General features: G+C 53.2%; 1 protein-coding gene across 2 annotated transcripts; it reads right to left on the reverse strand.

The window, feature by feature from the left end:
• Window positions 1-318: 318 nt before the first annotated feature.
• Window positions 319-21,156, reverse strand: LOC116946480 (uncharacterized). Of its 2 annotated transcripts, none has more exons than XM_032961403.2 (11): window positions 20,869-21,156; window positions 16,543-16,625; window positions 15,719-15,833; window positions 14,719-14,884; window positions 12,058-12,188; window positions 11,141-11,246; window positions 9,889-10,052; window positions 7,855-7,948; window positions 6,992-7,091; window positions 6,795-6,847; window positions 319-6,073 (listed from the first exon to the last, which is right to left on the reverse strand). In XM_032961403.2, exons 1-11 carry the CDS (start codon window positions 20,920-20,922, stop codon window positions 4,083-4,085), a joined length of 3,057 nt encoding a protein of 1,018 aa, XP_032817294.2. In that variant the 5' UTR covers window positions 20,923-21,156; the 3' UTR covers window positions 319-4,082. The 2 variants fall into 2 exon arrangements, with proteins under 2 accessions (XP_032817294.2, XP_032817293.2); XM_032961402.2 differs by having other exon boundaries at window positions 12,058-12,191; window positions 20,869-21,155.
• Between the last annotated feature and the right edge of the window lie 349 nt (window positions 21,157-21,505).

Raw genomic sequence — 21,505 nt, forward strand, 5'->3', positions numbered from 1 at the left:
TCTCTGAAATTGAAACTCTTAACAAAAGAATGCACGTATAACAGTGCATTAATCTCTCTTTTATCATCTCGCTACAGCTCTATTGTGTCTTACATTTCTTATCGCGCTCCGGGGCTCTACCTCTGGTTTACATCCTCAATCATCTCACGAGGATTTTATACAACGGGAGGAGGGGGTGGGGGGTTAGGGAGAGAAGAAGGGACACAAGTTCTAGGGGCCCCCAGTTTGACCGTCACCATCACCTGTGGTTCTCGTGGGGGGGGGGGGGACACACGTGGCTCAAGACATCAGCAGGAGGGACACGCGAAGAGCAAGGGACACTGGGACCAGACGCTTTAATATATACTGCACTCCTTGTTTCCTTTAAACAGTAAATGTGCAACACAGATATCATGAGGTGAACTGACCGTCTACTTGTAGAATATACAGATACATTTTTAATTCCTATTACATCGTAACAGTTACTTGGTAATTTGTTTCCATATATTTTTTTTTTAATCTTAAAACATAAAACTCTTGGGCAAAAATAAAAAAAGCAAATCGTGCAAGCAAGCTTTAAAATATAGTTTCTCTACACGCAGCGGTTTTTAAGAGGCAAGTGCAATCACATTGGGTCTCCCACCAGACCAACAATTTTACACAATAAGAGTTATCCACAACAACAACACATTTTTCAAATCCCAGCCCCTGAATTTCAGGCTGCCCCAACAGCGCCGGGCGGATTGACACACACACACCACTCACAGTGGGGCTAGGCCCGGGCTGCCCCCCCCCCACACACACACACACGGTGGGGCCAGGCCCGGGCTGCCCCCCACACAGCGCCACTCAGTGGGGCCAGGCCTGGGCTGCCCCCCACACAGCGCCACCCACAGTGGGGCCAGGCCCGGGCTGCCCCCCACACAGCGCCATTCGCAGTGGGCCAGGCCCGGGCTGCCCCCCACACAGCGCCACTCACAGTGGGGCCAGGCCCGGGCTGCCCCCCACACAGCCCCACCCACAGTGGGGCTAGGCCCGGGCTGCCCCCCACACAGCCCCACCCACAGTGGGGCTAGGCCCCGGCCGCCCCTTTCTCGGATGCTCAGAACCACCAATGCCAACCTAGACGCACCCCCAACCCTAGAGACAGGTTAACACACGTGGCTCACTCTCACTTCAGGTTTGTGCGAGTTAACATGGCCAGGTGGCTCAGCGGCAGGGCGAGCGGCTCGCAATAGGAAGGTTGCGAGTTCACATCCTGGTTGGGGGGTTGGGGTTGACTCGGCCCATCATCCTTCTCCGTGGTCGATAAAACGACTACCACTCTGCGGGGTAGTCAACAGTGGTTGTCTTATGGACAGACTCGCCCCTGCCATAGGTGGAATACCATCACTGGCTCAGTGCTCAGTGCTCATTTAAGCAGCAATTCTCCTACTTGCTGTTGTTGTTGAGCGAGCACAAGGAAGTTGCGGTTCCTTATCTGGCAATTGACAAAAGCCGTCTAGCCTGGCGTCTGCAAGTGGCCGTTCACTCTGCTAATGTACCGGCTGCCAACATAATTTGCCACGAAGTGACGGTGACACCACCACGGCATTTGTACCAGGGTCGGTGCTCCACCCACCCCAGACACATGGTCTCCGGCGGTGAGTTTTGTCTTCTGAGTCGCCCAAGAGCCAATCGTCGACTGTAATGCCAATAGCAAACGGAGTTGACGTTAAGTGCATCACGAGTAGCCACTCCGCGAGTGAACCGTCAGCCAACACCACCCCAGACACAGGCGCGCACGCGCCTCTGAACGGGTGTGGTGTTTAGTTGTTGCTTCAAGTCATCAGTTGGCGAGATGGCAAGTTGCGGAGAAGCCGGCGCGTTGCCCAAAGTGCTGTTCTGGCATGGGAAGGACTTAAAAAAAAAGGCAAACTCGTGCCAAAAAAAACAAACGGGGCGTCGACGTCGTTCACGTAGGGGATGGGTCTCTCGCTTTGGGGCAGGCGGCGACAGGTCCGGCAGGTGCCACTTCGCCGGGAGGCAACAGGGGACAGCCGCGGCCCCCCTTCTCTCTCTCTCTCTTCCCACTTTTGTCCAGGACTCGGGGCGATGTCGCGGGAGCGGTGGCAAACGTGGGGCCAAAGTTCAGCGCCCGTCTCAACGCAGCGCAGAAGCATCCGGCGCTCCCTCCCTCTCCTCCTGTAGGGTTGCCGCGATGTAATTTTTTCGCAGTGAGATGATTGCAAAGGATCACGACACGACGACGTTCGTGGGGATAGATTATCGTAGACACGTGTATTTTCGTATATTTTATGGTGTTTGTGCTTTTATGATCGATTATTTTCAGCACAAGTAAAGATCTACTTGAAAGTTCAACTGCAGTAAAATCGACACAATCCTGCCACAAGTCTTTGAACAGTTATAGATCTCCCAAAAGCAATGTCTTCTTACGTCTTATAATTATCGGCCAAAATGTAACCTTTTACATATTTTTCCTTTTAAGGTGGTATTATTGACAAATGTCTGGACTTTACTTATAATCATTGTAACCCGACAATTCTGCAACGCTTACGGCGCACACGGATATCGGTCACACGAAAAAAAAGCTCGGCGATTAGAGGAACGGCGGAAAAGACGCAGCCATTAAAAATGCCCCCGCCATCACCGACTCCAGAAAACGTTTTGCCGAAAGCCATATTGCGGCAACCCTACGCCAAACAGGACCCCCCCCCCACCATCCACCACCGCCGCATCTCACCGGCGTCATCACCTCGCTAGGGGGCTCCACAAGCGCCCCCCACCCCCCCCCCCTCCTTTGATTGACTCGTTCATCACTCACAATCCACCCGCCATCAAGTATCTGCTTAATCATCAGTACATTCAACTCGGCTCCTTTTAGGCAACCTCGTGGTAAGCTTTGGCAAACTCCCTTTCGGCTAATACTCCAGCTCAGCCACATAAAGGCATGCGCACCGCATACAAAAGAAACATACATTCTTTACATTCTTTTTATCTGCAGCATTTAAAATCAGCCAGATGCTCCGTGGAAGCACGTTTTGCATCTTCATCCTTTTTTTGTGTTATATTGCATTTCGTTACCTTAACATTTTGACGACTAAAATCACACGTTTACGTAAACTCTGTAACCATATGTATTTCATACACGTACTTTTTTTTTCAGTTTTTTTTTTTAGTTTCGTTAAAACTATAGTCGATTAGCCCTAAACTAACGATGGGCAGGGCGCGCGACACTGGCAGTGACGGGGGCAGGGTTACGTAGGGGACACGCGTAAACAAGACGTCAAGTGGAAGAAGGAAACGCGCGGGAGACTTAACGGGAACGGAGGGCACCAACGCTGGCATCCAAGCCCTTGTCAAACCGCGGCCGCTCGCTCTTTCGCCGTCGGGGCCCAACCGTCTCGCTCCGCTTTCCACTCCTACTACGTTCCCCCGACCTTTCCAATTTCTCTCCCACCCTCACCGACTCTCGCCTCCGTTTTGAGAGAGCTGCGCCGCCCCCGAGAGAAGCCGTGGGAAAACGTTGCCCCCCGTTTCTGCCGTTGCGAACGCTCGACTGCGTCGGGGGTTTCATGCGGTTTGCGCGGCGCGGTCCCGCACCTCTCGTGTTTTTGCTGAACACTGGAGGCAGCGCAGACGCGAGGCGCGGGCGGGCGCGCGTTTACATCGGCTCGGTGCAGATTACAGCACTTCAACCCTAGTGTCAAAAAAGAAAAAACATTTACTTACACAAACCAGCATGAACAATGAAAGTGCAATATTCTCTTATTAAAACCTCAGGCCTTGTGCTGATAGCAGGACACAGCACAGTGCAAGTTGGGAAGGCAAGGGATGCGCGCACACACACACACACACTGCCACTCGCTGACCGATCTTACACAGACCAATCACGTCTATTTACTTACTACTGAAGCCTTCATGTACTGTACAATGAGCTAACACACGATAACCATATTATAGAAAAACATATTCAAGATATAATTAGGTTTATGCATGTATATATATAAAAAAAGAGAACGCTGATGTGGACAATAGTTTCAAATGCGGCTCGCTCTCTCGCTACACATCTGGCAAACGGTCGCGCGTCAAGAGTCAAGACGCTATTGGGAGACGGGGCAGCCCACAAACAGCTTGGCGCCTCTGGTGCCGCACTTTTCGCGACAGGCGGCCGTGTGGCCCACGTCCGGCTGTGCCGCCACCGCCAAGGCCTTCGTGGAGCCCGCCGGCGGGCAGGGGACACGGGCCACCGAGCCGCCGCCTCCCACGGCCGCCCGGGCCAAGCAGCGGCCGGGAAGTTGGCGCCCGGGCGTTTGCGCGGCCGGAGGAGGCGAGCGGCCCGCGGTGGCGGCGACGCAGGCCAGCGGGAGGCCGCCCACGGACAGCGCCATGCGGGGGTCGCTCAGCGGAGAGCCGCAGATGGGGATGGACGTGACGGTGGCGCACCAGGCCGTGTCGTCGCCGTGTGCCGCCGCGGTGCCGTCCGGCGACCTGCCGCCGTGCTGCAGCCAGAACGGCGGGGAGGACTCGACGGGCTTGCGGTGTTCGCCGACCACGGCCATCGCCGCGGCCGCTCCTCGCTGCCTCGCGCTCGGTCCCCCGCGGTACCCCGCGGCTTCAAAGCCGCCGTCGTTGCCGCACGTCGCGGGATCGCACACGTGCCTCGCGTTCGCCGAGGCTCTCCTCGTCGGCGACGGAGATTTGTCGTTGATCTTCAGGTCGACCTGTAAAAGTGCTTGGAAGAAGTTGCATTCGGGGAATCGTTTGTCCCTGGGCTGGGTGAAAGACTCACAAGGCTGGCCGCCACCGCCACCGGAGGGACAGTGTGACGTGTCTGGCTTGGGCGCGGGGAAACTCTTGCTGTTCTCATTGCCCGTCATCACCGCGGAGTTTCTATGGCCGGGGGAAGAGAGTGCGGATTTCTTCACGGTGCTCAGCTCAGGTTCTTGCAAAAGACCTGACCAAGGAAGCTTCCCAAAGGTGTGCTCATGAATGGCGCTGCCTTGGTTTCCGAACCAACCCACCTTGCCTTTGTCGGGAAAAAGACAGGGATCGCTCTGGTTCTTCCGGCAACACCAGTCCTTGTGATGGCCTACCCTCGTCGGGCACGACTCCCTTTCGTGCACGAGCGGCAGTAGCTGCTCGCCAAAATAATACGGGGAAAAGTAGACGACGGGGATGCTGTGCAAAGGCTCCCAGAGCCGGAAGAAGGCCTGGCCGGCGTAGGCGCCGGCGGGTTCCGCGTCGTCCGCAACGTCCGAGTTGTCTCCTTCCTCGGGCACGAGGTCTGCCTCGCTGCGCAAGCGCTTCCTCTTGCTCTGGCTGCTGCGCCTGGCCTTGCACTTCCTCGTGCACCTGCCCTGCCCTTGCTTCTTCACGGCGGGCGACACCTCCGCTCTGATGGCTGCAGGAGCGGCGCACTTTAACAGGCTCTCGCTGGAAGCGCCCTTCTGCATTGCTGCGGAGGGAGTCAGCGGCTGGGAATTGGCGGAAGCATCGGCAGCGAATGGCACGCGGTGCTGATTTCCCTGCGCGGCTGCAGCCTCGTCGCTGTCCGTATTCTCCGCGCAGCACCGCGAGATTCTCCCCTCTTCGGAATTCTCCCTCTTTCCCGACGGGCCGCTCTTCGCGCTCTGGACGCCCGCCTTCTGCCACGGCAGATCCCTCGATTTGATGCACGGCGGCCCTCCCGCCGATCCAGCCCGGGTTTTCTCCGAGGCGCAATCCTCGCCGCCCAGACGGCAGGCCTGGGAAGGCGACGCTTGGCTGAGCGGCGCGGCGTCCACGCCGTCGCACTCCACTCCGCCGCCGCCGCCACTGCCGCCCCCCTTTCCCGCGCCAAGCTGTTTCGCCTGCTTCTTCTCGCGTGGAGCGGCCACTCTGACGGCAGGGGACAACGGCGGGCACGGTTCGGCCGCGGGGGCCCCCCTGGCGAGCGTTCGTCTCCTGGAGCAAACGGCCGACGGTCTGGAAGACTGGGGCCGTGCAGCGGCAGTCGCCGCGCCTTTGTCCGGGCCGGACGTTTCGGCGGCGGCAGGGACGGCAGGGACGGCAGCGCTGCGCAGAGCTGCGACGCTCCCGACCCCGGACGGATCTGAGCGGAGCACAACAAACGATGGCAACGCGAACAGTGAAGACGGTGCTTTGCGGGGACGAGAACGTAGCACGCAAAGCAAATGCTACAACTAAAATATTTTTTTACTATTTTTTATTTTAATCAGGTAAAGCCCACTGACTGACATTGCTCTTTTCCAGAAGCGGCCTGGCCACAAATGATAGCTCAACGAAGTGGCTTATCATCGTGTGGAAATGTATCGTTGCCGAATACTCCTGACGTATGTGTTTTTTTATTTGAAGGAAAACACCGGAGAACCCACAGAGAAATTCACGCCACCACAGGGTGATAATGCAAGCTCCAAATATGCAGGCGTCAAGGTCGGGATTGAATCCACGATCTCCTGTATACCAGGCGAGGTAGTTAACATCTCACCCCCAAAGTGCCATTACTGCTTGCGATAAAAAAATGTGGGTTAGATTGCGTAAATGTCAATGTGTCGTACACCCACCTGACACGGCAAATTTGTCACGTGAACAGAACGTGCCAATAAATTACTATTTCGGCACACTGGTGTGTTAGAGAGAAATTCCACAACATTTACAACATTGACAATTGTATTCAACCTCACAACATTGACAAATTTACTCAATTGTAAATGTTGTGGGTTTGCCCTCCAACACACCGTTGTGCTAAAGTAGTCACTTAACCCACACGTATGAATGAATTATCTTTCCCTATTAAAAAAAATCGCACTAACCTCGATCATCTTTCTCCATCAGCAAGGCCACTTCTTCTTCAGAAAACCCAGACCTTAAAAGCATAAAAACATTACACGTTACATTACCATGCACACCTTTGTTATACATAACCATGATGTATCTATTAACATACGGGGGTGTTGTACACGGCCCGAACAAAAGGCAGGTGGCACTCCAGGTAGTGCGAGTTTCCTACTTCTGTCCGTAGTAATCCTCAAAGAACTCCTCCTTCCACGCCTCCACCTTCCTCTCCTTCTCTTGCTTCAAGCGTAGCTGCATCTCCGCTGTGAATGCACCTGACCAGTGCCACGACACCCACATCTCAAACAAGGGCGCACACAACACTCGCTCCACTCACACTCGCTCCACTCACACTCGCTCCACTCACACTCGCTCCACTCACACTCGCTCCACTCACACTCGCTCCACTCACACTCGCTCCACTCACACTCGCTCCACTCACACTCGCTCCACTCACACTCGCTCCACTCACACTCGCTCCACTCACACTCGCTCCACTCACACTCGCTCCACTCACACTCGCTCCACTCACACTCGCTCCACTCACACTCGCTCCACTCACACCATCAATGACGGCCGCTCCACTCATATCCTCACACCGACGGCCGCTCCACTCACACCTGCTTCCACTCACACCCACACCCACCTCTACTCACACCCACACCCACCTCTACTCACACCCACACCTGCGTCCACTCACACCCACATCCGCCTCTACTCACACCCACACCCGCTCCACTCACACCCGCCTCCACTCACACCCACACCCGCGTCCACTCACACCCACACCCACCTCTACTCACACCCACACCCGCCTCCACTCACACCCACACCCGCCTCCACTCACACCCACACCCGCTCCACTCACACCCGCCTCCACCCACACCCGCCTCCACTCACACCCGCACCTGCTCCACTCACACCCGCACCTGCTCCACTCACACCCGCACCTGCCTCCAATCACACCCACTCCATTTCAAGAAAGAACCAATGCTGCGCCAATTTTCCCGTCAGTGGGTCCCCAGTGTCGTGCCGTACCTTCGGCCAGCCGGTGGGTCCACTCCGCAAGAGCGACGTTGATGAACTCGTTGTTTAAGGCAGTGCTGCTCGGCTGCTCGACGCCGGCCTTCACCTGACGGGTGGGGGGAACACGAGCATTTGTGAGCCGGGCGAGATAAGCCCCTTTCTGCGTGGTGACCTCCGCTTGCACCAACATCCAATTTTGACCGGTATCCCTGGAAAAAAGTCGTAGAGGCACAGACACGATATCCTTTGTACAGCTGGAGAAGGGGATACCATCAAGGATAAATATATTTTTGCCCAAGGTTTCCCGTCGTCACCCAGAAATTGAGCGTTGGCGTGACCCAGCGGTTTTAATTTCTCTCCCCGCATGGTGCAAAAGTTCGTGGATCGATCCCGGCATGCCGCCCTGGCTATCACTTCAGGTGCATTGACCTTAAGCTGCTTTTGCTGCACGCTTACGGTGGACGTTAAAAGATTCAGTGACGTCGCTGCAAAAAGAGAGGGGGCCACAATGTCGTGATGTGGCATTGGCTCCAAATTTGCAAAATTTGAAAAACATTGCCTACAAATTTATTCAACTGGAATGATACACAGCAACATCGCCCTTCCAAGATCGGTGGCTATGCATGCCCGCAATCCAGCACCGTGGAGGAGAGGCTTTGGTGGGTCGGATAAAGATTACATAATGTTGCCGGACTCCCGTTCACGTGGGTATCAAGGTGCATTACCCTGGCTCTCCAGCAGAATGCAGTACAGCAAAGTGTGAATTGATACCGGCCGACCGTTCTGTATGGGATAGAGTGTTGCCCCCTCGCATGGGTAGGTTTTCTTCAGGTGCCTCGGTTTCCTCCCACATGTACAAAGACTCACCAATTGGCTGAACACATCTTAATAAATAGAGAAATGCAGAGCAATTGTTGGCTGGCAGCCTTCCAGCTTAGTCTGTGGTTCCCTAAGCGACTGCGAGAATTTGCTGTATAACAATTAATAATTCGATTTTTTAGATTTCCGAAACATAGTACCTTCGTAATAGCCTTGCACTACAACAGGGGTCGGCAACCTGCAGCTCGGCAGCCGCGTGCGACTCTTTAAGGACTCCTTCGTGACACGTTATTTGTTGAGGGCCGTCACCTATTCACATGCATCGCGGGCTCTTGAAATATCGAGTTTTGAAACCGAATTTTTAAATGTTTTTATCTTCTTGTTATTTTTTTACGTTTGCCGACCCCTGTGCTAAAAGAATGGGATGAATACCAAGTTAATATAATTGACATAATTAAATTAAGGCCACGGCATCCAACTGGTTCATTTTCTCAAGGCTTGGTGCGAGTCATTTTGGTTTATTATAAAAAAAAATCGAGGGCGCATACGGATTGTCGGACTGAGCGGTCATTTTAAAGGAAGGATTTTAGGATCCCTTAATCAATACGAGTGGGGGTGCGGAACACGGTTAAATTACGGTGTTCGTTACGCTGCAGTGCTTTTGGAGAGAGAACCAGGCCGACGAAGATTAGCGGCAGCAGCAGTGAAAGGGCGAAGGTGGAGAAACGTGCTAAGAACGCGGAGAAGACAGATGAAGATGGGCCTGCACAGTACAAAATAATTACTCGCGTCATTTTGTACACGATGTAACAAAATTAATAAGGAGGTGATATGCCGCCACATAAAATAAAAATATATTTTTTTACACATCTCATCAACCATGCGGCCTTCTGGAAGGCTTATATTCTCCACAACGACGCTAAATGATTATTTAACGTTACGAGTTACACAGTTTTGCGTCGAACTAGGACCAACAACGAACACAGACAGGTCTCCTTGCCTATAAGCCACCTGACAGTTCAACAGCATTCATTCAAGCTTGACTCTGCTGGTGACACAGTGAATATCAACGCTGGCCCAGGGTTTTGCTTGTGTCGACCAACCCAATGCTGCTAAAATTGTGCCAATCCCACAAAAAGCCCACGTGGCTGAAGGTGACGTGTTAAAAAATACTTGAATAAAGTAAAAATGTAACTTGTTGGCCGCAATTAACACTCGCGTGCGCACCTCCTTGTCGAGGGGAGGCAGCTGAGACAGAAGTTTCTTCCGGAAGTCGGCTGGCAGGGCCGCGAAGGTGTGCACGTTGATCAGGGCCTTCAGCTCCGTGTTCACGAGCAGCGAGTGCGGGGTGTCCACGTCCATGCTGTCCTCCTCGGGGCGCGATCGATCGCCTGCGGCGAAGGGTTCACAGGTTTCTACCGCCTCGAGCCGCGCTGTTGTGACTGTGAGCGCACCGGACTCGCGATCCAAGAGGTCGCCGGCCGCGGTTCCGTCTCACCGGCACGGCAGAGATGGAGCAACAATGCAAGTTTGTTAACCACCACCAATCCACCGAACAGTATTGTTGGTCCATCGGTAGGTAAAGTGTGCGTGGGGTAAAGTGAGGGTACACTCTCTCCTCTTCGTCTAGCCAGTGGGAAATGGGCCAAATAATAATGGCCTCCGAAGGGGCTCTCAACTCGCGTTGCCAGGTTCACATCGCAGTCCCCTCGACAAAATACACTGGGCGAATACCCCGGGGCAGGTCGAGGACACGCTAAAGGGACTATGTCGCTCGGCTGGCCTGGGAACGCCTGGGAATTCCCCAGGAAGAGCTAGAGTCTGACGCCAGGGCAAGGGAGGTGTGGACCGCCCCTACTCAACACGCTGCCGCCGCGACCCTCACCAGGACCAGCGGACTGAGAAACGAACGAACGAACGACCAATTGACGTTACGTGACCGACGCAATGTAAACCATTTGCACACGTGCAGTTCCATTACCGCACGAGTGCCACAATGTCGCATCTCATATCCGACCGTCACACAACCACCCTGAACAATTACCAATTAACCGTCCACACTCAGTTCAGTGGTTGTGCATGGTGTAATTGCCGTGTCCCCTGGATGTTCACAACTCAGACCTTCTCTCAAACACACAGTCACAAATCTCACACACATTTGGTTACTGTTAAAGCCCAGTAAAGCAATTTCCCAAGTTAAAAGCAGTGCTTTATTTGTGTCCAGTAACCTACTGCTGCATGCACGGTGTAACGGTAACTTTGTGTACATGTTCACATATCCGCCTACACCTCAGCCCCCACGCGAGTTGGATATTAGACCATTGCACTCTACCTCCAAGCTCGCGTGTTACATAACTACACAGCAAAGTCCGAGTTTCTTTACAACCCAAGACAAAAAACAGATCATGTTCGTAGGGAAACTTCCATTAGGAAGCAGGAGACTTGGCCTCCTGAGAACTGGGGACAGCCGATCCCTTACCGGGTTGGGTTGCTTGAACGTCGAGGGATTTCTTGAGGGAGTACTGCAAGACGAGCGTTTTCGCAGACAGCCTCCGGCTCTGCGTTCCCCTCTGCTGTTTTAGAGCCTGCGTGCAACATTAGCAGTAAACAAAGATCACCCAACCCCCCTCCATATAGCCTTTAGCAGACTGTTGGGGCAAGTGGTGGTTAGTGAGCACTGCCGCAGAAAGCCGAAACGGTGCACAAGGGGGTGGGTGGGTGGGTGGCCAACACACCACCCCTGGCCTCCCAGTGCTCATGTTTACTACACACCGCACCAGGTACTGTACTCATTTGAAACTGAGTCGACCTATGGGAGGCCCAGGACCCATTCAGATAATCGCCACTGTTATTGGCTGCGAGCGGGAATTGAACTCGGGACGCCAGGTTCCAAGCGCAGTGCGCTAACCACTACACCACCGCATCAGCAGCAAACACACATACAAGCACATTAAAACACCTGAATATACATTTAACCTAATAATATTTCCCCCGCTGTAACCGAGACGGAGTAACGTCCCAACCACTTTTCAGAAATATGTGAATAACAGTGAAGTATAGAGTTGGTCTCTGTAATTACTTAACTAATTGATTACTCTGCTGATTATATTTATCAGTTCCATTATTCAAGTAATCGGATAACATGAAAATAGCCTGGGGGGGGAAAAAAAAATATCTTGTCTGTTAGCACGCGTGCCGCTGCACGGGAGGCGATGGACGGAGCTTGATGACGTCCTCGGCTTCGCCACTGACGTCGCACTTGGCGCAGGGTGTCCAGGCAACCAGCATTTTTCAAGGGGCCCGAGTAATCAGTTAACTTTATTTTTTATTTTTGAGCGGACTCATCGACGTCACCGTCCCAAGCTCCGTACCGAGCCTCCCCCTGCGGCTGCTCACCTGCTTGAGGGCCCTCCTGCAGTGCTGCTGGCTGGCGGAAGCGGCGCGGGCTGGCGGCGCAGTCTTGGCGCCGTGGGCAGGGGGGCTCCGGGCCCGCGAGCCCCCCCTCCGCAATACGAGGCGCAGGGAACCTGCTGCACATTCGCAGAAGCACGCACGAACGCACGCACGCACGCACGCACGCACGGCCGCACTCGTGAGCTCTTGAGCTCCGGGAACCCAGCTAAGGGGAGGCGAGCCATCTCCATAGGGACAACTACTTTTGACTTCCCCCGCAAAGCGATACACATTTTATCGATCCCAGACAGACGATGGGCTGGGTCAACCCAACATAGTAGCAGCAATTGACGAGAGGCGAGGAGGTGACTCACCTGCGGCGAGCGAGTGACTGGCAGTTTCTGAATTGGTAATTTCTGGATCATCACTCAACCCGACTGCTTTATTTTCAATTCCATAAAAGGTGGAAACTGGGTGCTCCACCCCAGATCTGACGATAGACCAAGCCCTTTTGACAAAAACTTGTGGCTTTGTACAGTAGCGCAAAGTTTGAACACCCCACAGAGAAGCGAGGTAGCGGACACAAACACGTCCACGACCAAGTCACCATCAATGCGCCTGACCTCATCAGATTTCAGAAGCTAAGCTTGGATGGGTGACCACCGGGGCTTGCCAGGTGTTTAGGTGTGGGGGTTTTGAGGTGGCCAGGAGTTGGAAGTGCCGAGCGTCATCCCCTCGTGCGAGTGGATTTTCTCCGGGATTTCAAGTTTTCCCCCACGTCAGGTTTGCCAACCCTACCGACAACCTGCTTACCGCATGCCGAATTTCAAAGGTAAGCATACCGGCTTTAGAAAAATCGGTTTGCAGTCACAGGGTCTAAATATTGGAAGCCTACCGCTTAAATCGGTAGGGATGACAAATATGCCACTTGCACATCCATTTTGGTGATGTGACCGAACCTCTCTTGCAGATCTCTCAGCTCCGTGTGTTTTTGTCAAAAATGTAACCATACTGTGGAGAAGCCGTTGACCAAGGTCAATGTTGCAAAAAGAAAACTTGTTGCCTCAGTAGGTTCTCACCTGGTGAAATGAAGCCAATCAAACAAACACTCATACATAGTATTGATGAAACATCCCATCAGGGGTGGCCGGTCGATATTGGCGAACTAGGCAGTCGCCTAGGGCGCCAAGTTAAGGGGGGGGGGGGCAAATTCGAGGCAATAAAAGACAATAAAATAACAAAGATGTCATTATTTCAATTTCCGTGCGCTTAGAGGGAATATGAATTATAATTTATTTCTCAACATTTCTGAGAATGTATTGGACGGACAAACCAAATAATTAAGCCTATTTATAAGAAATATGCTTTAAAAAACATTAAATGGAAAATAAGGGCAAAATGTTTCCCAGTTTTCCAAAAAACGTCAGCCGAGATCTGCCCTTGGGGTTTGGGGGTTGGGGGCGTCAATTGCGTGGTTTGCCCTACGGCGCCAGTTGCTGGCAGCAGCTCGTCTAGGGACGCCCCTGATCCCAATGCAGAACCGTCTTGAATAATTATTCCTGACACTCTCCGAGGCATTCATGGGCAAATAATCAGAATAGTTCTTGTTGTAATCTTACATTTTTTTCCATCAGCATATCCAGTTTATTTTCTATTTTTTTGTATTCTCCACCCCCCCCCCCCACCCCCGAGGTTAAATATATACCCGAATAAAGAAAAATAAGCATTGAAAAATATCTGCTTCACATTTCAGTGCAATCCTGCCACTGCCCCCTACAGAAGCTACGGCTTACAAGGCCCTCGCCCCCCCCCCTGCTGCGCTCAACCAAACGCAACATCAGATGGCAGCAGCGAGCACGCGTCACGCGCAACTCCCTTGCGTTTCTTTGCAGTGACGTCACCGAGAGGTCAGTGGCGAGAAAGGGCTTGTAAACATCTACGGCACGTGTCCACTCCCTGGCCAACGCATGCGCACTAGAGCACTGGGCCCTCACCAGCAGCCGAGCAAAACAAGCGAGAGGGTGACTCACCCCTCCTTCCACCTCTCCATTCCCTTGGTGCCTTTTCACAGATGAGCCTGCGCCTTAATAACAATGCCAATTATTTGTAGTATGATGATGATAATGATGCCAAAGACTGTCTTCTCGGGACTGTATAACACGCGATTATTTTTTTTCCCCTGAAGCTGCGTACGGCTAAAATTCAGGACCGAGGCGAGGAGGCGATGATTTACACAAAGAGCAGTCGGAGCCTGGAAAGGACTGTCCACACAACACGCAGTGGAAGCGGATTGACTTGAGACTCTTTGTCAACAGACGCCTCGACCATATCCTAGAATCTATCCGCTACTCACAACCAAACGAATCGAATGGGCCGAATAGGCCTCTCCTCTCGTTCTTAATTTAAAGCTAAAGTTTGAGTGCATCTTATAAACCAGTCAGTGTGCGTGTAACAGACTACATTTGTGTAACTTTATTGACACCGAGTACTTTCCGCAACATATAATCCAGAGAATACGGTATTTTCCCAGAATCACCCCGCAAGGAATTGGAAGAAAACTGGGGGGAGGCCTCTCCCAAGCGGTGAGAAGCTACACGTAGACTTCAACAACAACAGCACTGACGAAATAAACGAGGAGGGAGCGGGGGACGAGTCGTCGATCACCTTGTCTCGCTGGAAGAGTCCTCGCTCCCGCGCGGTGTCGCTGGAAAGGCGTCGAGCTCTGGCCGCCAGGAGACCTTGCGGGAGAGAACTTGCTCCTTCTGGTCAGCAGTGTCTCCCGAGTTCCGTGGCCCTCGCTCTTACCTCTGCGCCTGTGAGGCGCAAATTTCTGCAAACCATAAAAAAATAATAAGCCAATACGAATGACAAAACAGTTTGCACAGTTCCATGGTTTCCTACTTGTGTTCGGTCGATACTGCCAGGTCCTAGCATACCATAAAATCGTTTGGTATCATTGTGAAGCATGTAAGTCATAAAATAAATAAGCAGTCAATAAGTCTCCTTCACATATCTGTCCATCCATATAAAGAAAAAGAAAAGTATTTTTTTAAACAACCCATCAGCCACATGGCCTTCTGGTAGCGCATAATTTGGGCAGCGTTGGTTCAATGCGAGCAAAACTCTGGACTGGTCTTCCCATTCAGTGCCTCATGCTCGAGTGCACCAATGGGTGAAGTCCGTCTTAAACTTTCCGCATCTTTTTCGCATGTCTTCATATCCTCATCATATCATCCTTCCCTTCAACTCAATCAACATCATCATCTTCCTCTTGCTTAATCACACGTAATGTATAAATGGTGCTGGCAAAGACACCCACCCTTGGCACAATGCAAGGACACGCAACAGTGTGTGCCAAGGATGCACTAGTTCAAAGTTATTCCTTACTCAAATGACCCATTGAGGCAGCCCTAATATCCTATTTACAGCCCTCAGCCGGGAGTGGAAATTCCAGATTCCTATTGTGGGCGGCGAGTCCATCCAAAAGACGTGTTATGCGCCAACATAATACAACATACTATCATGACGTGTATCAGGTGATGTCAGTACATCACACACCCGAAATGCAAAGGAAACTACTGCAGCGTTGTGGTCATCACACATGCGCACACGGTATGATCTGGAAGAAAATTAAATTACATAAAGTGCAGTGACAGCAACGTGCCTTCAGTTTGTAGACTCCGGGTCTGCCTGGGAGTTTGTAGAAAATGCCACCCAGGGTCCGCGAGTTTGAGTAAAGCATTGCACTCAACGTATTCAGAGATGACTGGGAATTTCCACTGGAATGTTCCGAGCAAAAGGCAACAACAACAACAACGGTGAGACGTTAAAAAATCAGAGCAGGGCAGAGGTTACGCAACGCTCGCAAAGACAATACCATTTCCCATCTCCCCACGTAGGCGTTCACCTTCCCTCATCGGCCACACTCGCCTGGTCTGCTTTGATAGCCTGACGTGTAAACGTTCTATAGGGAGGATTTTTTACCAGGTTAACCGTTTTCGAGGAAGCCTAATAGCAATACGTGAGCTTCCGTCATTCTGTACTTCCTGCACATTCACGAACCCACACTGACCAGGCTGGTGAAGTACGGTCAAATAAGCCTCGCCGCTTGCGCGGTGTGGGCGGTCCTTCACCCCCGAAGTGGATTGACACACGGGCTGCACACGTTGTGTGCACACGTGCAGTGCGAGCACTCTGACGGCTTTACAAAGGAGCAATGACACATTAGGTTCACTGTGGCGATGTAAGCACCCTGGGATCTTCTGTGTATTTGCAACGCTTGTGTGAGACTAATTAAATCAAGTCTGCCAAACAATCTGCTTAACGAGGAATGCGGTCAACAACAAATGCAGAATATTAACAAGTGAGCAGGTTAATTTAATCATGAAACTGACATGAGGTCATCATTCGTTCTGGAAAAGTTAACAAGACATAAAAGTCCAGTGGATTCCTCCTTGAAAATGTAAATGATAAGAAAAAGCCACATACCTGATGTCCTTGAGCTTTTCCTTGAGGATGACTTTGAGGATGTCATTCCTGCTCATCGGTGTGTTGTGGTGGCTCTCCAGGACCTGCAGCAAGAAAATGAGAGCATCACCCACCCCCCTTCTCTACCTCCACCTCCTCCTTCCAACCGTGAACTTCTCTCATTGATTCCTTCGCCTATGCCGAGGACTCGGTCTATCGCACTTTGACCACTTAATCTCATTCACAATGCGTTAAAAGCATCTTACAGCCGGTCAAAACAACTCTCCTTTCTGGATTCTTTCTGAGCACTGCTCGACTTTGGAATTCCCTCCCGTCGTTTCTTTTCCCAAGGTCTCGTGATAACCTCACTCAATTCCGGAAATTAATCAAATGCTCTATTTGTTACGACGTTCACAGTTGCCCCTAGTTGCTGGCCGTTTGGCATTTTGGTGCACCTTTGGGCCTGTGCTCAGCGAGATTAAATACAAAAATCCCAAAACAACAACAAACTGCCTCCCAGAAGAAGAAAAAATACAAGCGGCTGGGCACGTTGCCCAGCCAACAGTGCATGGCCACTCACTCCACTGTAAGAGCAGCCTAACAAGCCACCGCACACACAAATCACGTCAGCTGGCCAGCCGACAGCACTCATTCGCCATCACCTTTAAACGGCCAATCGGGGTGCGTAGTCGAGTTTTCGAGGAGAATTGGGCCAGGTGGCTCAGCGGTCGGGGCGAGCGGTCTACGATCTGAAAGGTTTGCGAATTCAAAATCCTGCTTGGGAGGTTCATACAGCCCATCATCCCCCTCTGGGGTTGATAGAAAGTAAGAACCACTTAATGGGGAAGTTAACAGTGGTCGTCCTTTGTAAAAACTCACTACCGCCACAGGAACGGGGAATTTCCACCACTGGATCTCTGGGCCGTAAACGGCAAATGAACACCACTTCAATGCTCATTTGAGCAAGAAATCACGGACTTAAATTTTTTTTATTTTACCAAGGCCCACTGAGCTCTTTTTCAGAAACAAATGATAGCTTAACGAAGTGGCTTTTCGCATGGAAATTTATCGTAGCCAAATACTCTAAACGCATGTTTCTAGAGGGCCCGGAGAAAAATCCACACCTCCATGGAGAAAACATGCAAACTCCATATATATAGGAGTCGGAAGTCAGGATCGGACCCACGACCTCCTGTATACCACGCGAGGTAGTTAACATGTCACCACCGTGGAACCCTTTATGACCATTCCACTGCCAATCGGGGGGGGGGGGGGGGGGGGGGGGAGAAACCTCGAGAAAAAATTTTCGGAGAAAAAAAACCCAGCAATGACCATGTAAAAAAATGTTAATCGATAGTTTCCGCTTTGTGGGGAGCGGCGGCAGCTGTTGTGCCGATTCTGATGGCGGTGCCGTTTTCAGCGCGCGAGAAAACGCGTTCACGAAGCCAACATATCTGCCGATCAGAGGAACGCACGAGAAAACCAAATTCTTGATCAGCAGCGGTCACAGCTAGAAGAGGGCTTGGAGCGCCGAGGTTTGTGAGTGCGTAATCGCAAACGCTCCACCCGTGCGGTTATCAACAGCTGCCAGTGTTTCACGTACGGGGTTTAAACACGCGTGTGTACGCCAAATAAGCACAGAAATCTTAAACACAAGATAGCGTGTGTGTGTGTACAAGTGGGGGGGGGGGGACACGTACACACACCGGTGTTTGTATACCATATTGCTCAATCGCGATGTACATAGCAATAGTTGCCCCCTGCTGCGAATAAACTTGGCACCCTCCTCGAAATCATGAGACTCGGTAGGCTTCCTCGGGTAAGTAAACAAGCCGAATGATAATGAGCGCCATGGAAACATGGGGGACAAACGTGTGTACATAAATACACACGACAGACCCGAGTCTGTAACACGTGGACACACACACCTTTGTGTACACATGCGTCAACGAGTGCGCGTGTCGTACCTGTCAACCCATACGGTTCACCCCATGTTATGGGTTGACAGCATTCAGTTCGTTTAGCGATTATTTAGACACGCGGAATATGCGCGCACGTGGGCACGTACACATTGGCAGATGGACACGTGAGTACACATTGTGTGTACACACGGGCACGAGGACACACCAGCACACGTGCATAAATGTACTTGGGATAAGTAGTAAACAAAGGTGCGTGCAGAGTGACACGAATAAAGACGGCCGCGCAAGTCCACGTGGACGCACGAGCGAGTTCACACAGCCACGGGGGGGGCACACGACTTCACACCGACACAGGTGTACACAAAGATAAAGATCCCCCCCCCCCAATAGCCTGAACAGACTGTTGGGGCAAGTGCTGCTAGGGAGCAGCACCTATTAAGGCCGGCACCACGCACGGCCGCCTTTGTTTCCCTAGTGGCGATGTTTACTACAAACCGAACCAGGTACTCATTTGAGGCTGCGTCGAGATAGGGGAGGCCCAGGACCGGTTCTGATCATCGTCACACTGGTGTTGGCCGTGTGCGGGAATCTAACTCTGCGATCCCAGGTTGTCAGCGCAGCGCTAACCGCTACACTACCGCTACCCACAGTACGCACGCACGCACACACTAAACACACGCGTGTGTAAACATGACCACGCACGGACACATCTGTACAACATGTACATCCACGCGTTTGAACACAGCGACACGTGTATATTACACACCGGCACACGTGAACACAAGGGTCACATGGGTACACAATGACTCACCAGCGCCGCACGTGTGCACACGCACACACTCAGCGCGCCGCGTGTAAACATGACTACGCGCGTCTGTACACAGCGACACGTGAACACACAAGGGACACACGTTGTGTTTACACACACACAAACACCAGACCAGCAACACACCTGTACACATGCACGGCTAAGTGTGTGTAGCTGTTAGCGATACGCTGCCCTACGAACCCGGCCACCCGAGTTCGATTCCCGCTCACGGCCAACACCGGTGTGACGATTATCTCGAACCGGTCGTGGGCATCACCTAGGTCGACTCGGCCTCAAATGATTACCTGGTGCGGTGCGTAGTAAACATCGCCACCGGGGAGACAAAGGCGTCCGGGCGTGGTGCTGGTCACCCACCACCCTCGTGTGCCGTGCCGGGCTCCATAGGTGCTACTCGCTAAAGGCACTTGCCCCAACAGTCTGTTACAGGCTATACGGAGGGATCTCTGTCTTTGTATCGTCTACAACACGCACATCAACACGTGTGTATGTGTGTGTACACACACACACACACGTGTCGATGTGTGTACGTACACACGGACACGTGTGTGAGTATATATACGTGTGTATAGACACACGTATATATACACACACTCTCGCACACGTGTTACGCATGGAGCACACACGTGTTACGCATGGAGCACACACGTGTTACGCATGGAGCACACACGTGTTACGCAAGGAGCACACACGTGTTACGCATGGAGCACACACGTGTTACGCAAGGAGCACACACGTGAACCATACGGAGTGGTGGTGGCACAGGGAGTGTTACAACACGCGAGAGACATCTGGTGGCTCCACGCCGCGCAGGCGACACAAACAACAAGGCCGAGGCGGCACCGTGTCACCCGCGCTGCGCCATCTCTTCCCCATCAGCCCGGGACACCCCCCACCCCACAGATCCCTCCACAGCCCCCCCCGACTCCCCCCTTCATCGCAGGGATACCTCCCCCCTTCCCCACTCATCCCCAACCCCCTCCACTGTCAGGATGCCGGGGTCTCGTTTCACGGGGGGGGGGGGAGGGGGGGGTCCCGTTTAACTTCACGCGGGTCCCCATTCTACAGCCGGGACCCCGACAGACCTCTCCCCAAAGGGGGTCACTTCATTACGGGGCCCCTTTCACGCAGGGGATTACTCCACGGGGGTCGCTCTACAGTCTGGACCCCAGAGGAGCCTTCACGGGGTCCCTGGACTCCCTCTTCCCACCGCCCCTCACTCGGCGCTATCTCCACGGGGGTCCCCCCTCCACCGAGTCCCTCTACAGGGGTCAGCTTCACCGGGTTCCTCTATCCGGGACCCCGGTGATCCCATCGTCACGGGGGGGGGGGCAGGGAGTAACTCCACAGGGGCCCCCCTGCACAGCAGCGATCATTCCGGGGGCCCCTCTACAGCCGAGACTCCAAAGCGGTGGTTCCCCCCCCCCACCCTTCGGCAAGGATCCCTCCACATTCACGACCCCAGAGATCCCTTTACCACGGCGATCCCCTCCACGGGGTTCCGTTCTACAGTCGGGGGAGGGGGTCCCTTAACAGGGGTCCCCATCGATGGGCCTCACTCCCCCGGGTCAGCCTACCCAACTTTTGCGCCACACGTACCACCCGGGCGGCCTCCAGCCAGGTACGGCCCGTCCTCCGCGGCGACTCCCTCATTCCTCCTCCTACTCGTCCTTCTCCTCTTCCTCCTCGTCCTCGTCTCAGCGCAGGGCCCGGGCCGCCCAGGCCGCGCCGTCCGCCAGGGACGAGGGCCCGGGCCGCATCATCATCATCATGGCGGGGAGACCCGCGCGCGATGCCACTCCGAGCCAACGCTGCTGCTGCTGCGTGCCGACCCCTCCTCCTGCTCCTGGTGCTGCTGGCTCACTCCTCCCGATCCTCCTCCACCACAACAACCCCTCCTCCTCCTCCACAACCCCTCCTCCACTACCATAACAACCCCTCCTCCTCCTCTCTAACCCCTCCTCCTCTACAACCCCTCCTTTCACCTCTACAACCCCTCCTTTCTCCTCAACCCCCTCCTGCTCCTCTCCAACCCCTCCTCCTCCTCTCCAACCCCTCCTCTTCCTCCTCCTCTCCAACCCCTCCTCTCCAACCCCTCCTCCGCCTCTCCAACCCCTCCTCTTCCTCCTCCTCTCCAACCCCTCCTCCTCTCCAACCCCTCCTCCTCCTCTCCAACCCCTCCTCCTCCTCTCCAACCCCTCCTCCTCAACCCCTCCTCCTCCTCTCCAACCCCTCC

Source organism: Petromyzon marinus, chromosome 27 (genome assembly GCF_048934315.1).
Source record: "Petromyzon marinus isolate PM22_M1 ecotype Great Lakes invasive population chromosome 27, UKy_Petmar_22M1.pri1.0, whole genome shotgun sequence".
In the NCBI taxonomy this organism is placed as follows: domain Eukaryota; kingdom Metazoa; phylum Chordata; class Hyperoartia; order Petromyzontiformes; family Petromyzontidae; genus Petromyzon; species Petromyzon marinus.

What these genes read in the sequence shown, in the direction of transcription:
- LOC116946480 (XM_032961402.2), bottom strand. Translation starts at nt 20,922, where the DNA reads ATGAGGGAGTCGCCGCGGAGGACGGGCCGTACCTGGCTGGAGGCCGCC. An exon ending in GGCTGGAGGCCGCCCGGGTG is followed by an intron (nt 16,626 to 20,868) that starts GTACGTGTGGCG and finishes TTCTTGCTGCAG; the next exon opens with GTCCTGGAGAGCCACCACAA. An exon ending in GACTCTTCCAGCGAGACAAG is followed by an intron (nt 12,192 to 14,718) that starts GTGATCGACGAC and finishes GCGAATGTGCAG; the next exon opens with CAGGTTCCCTGCGCCTCGTA.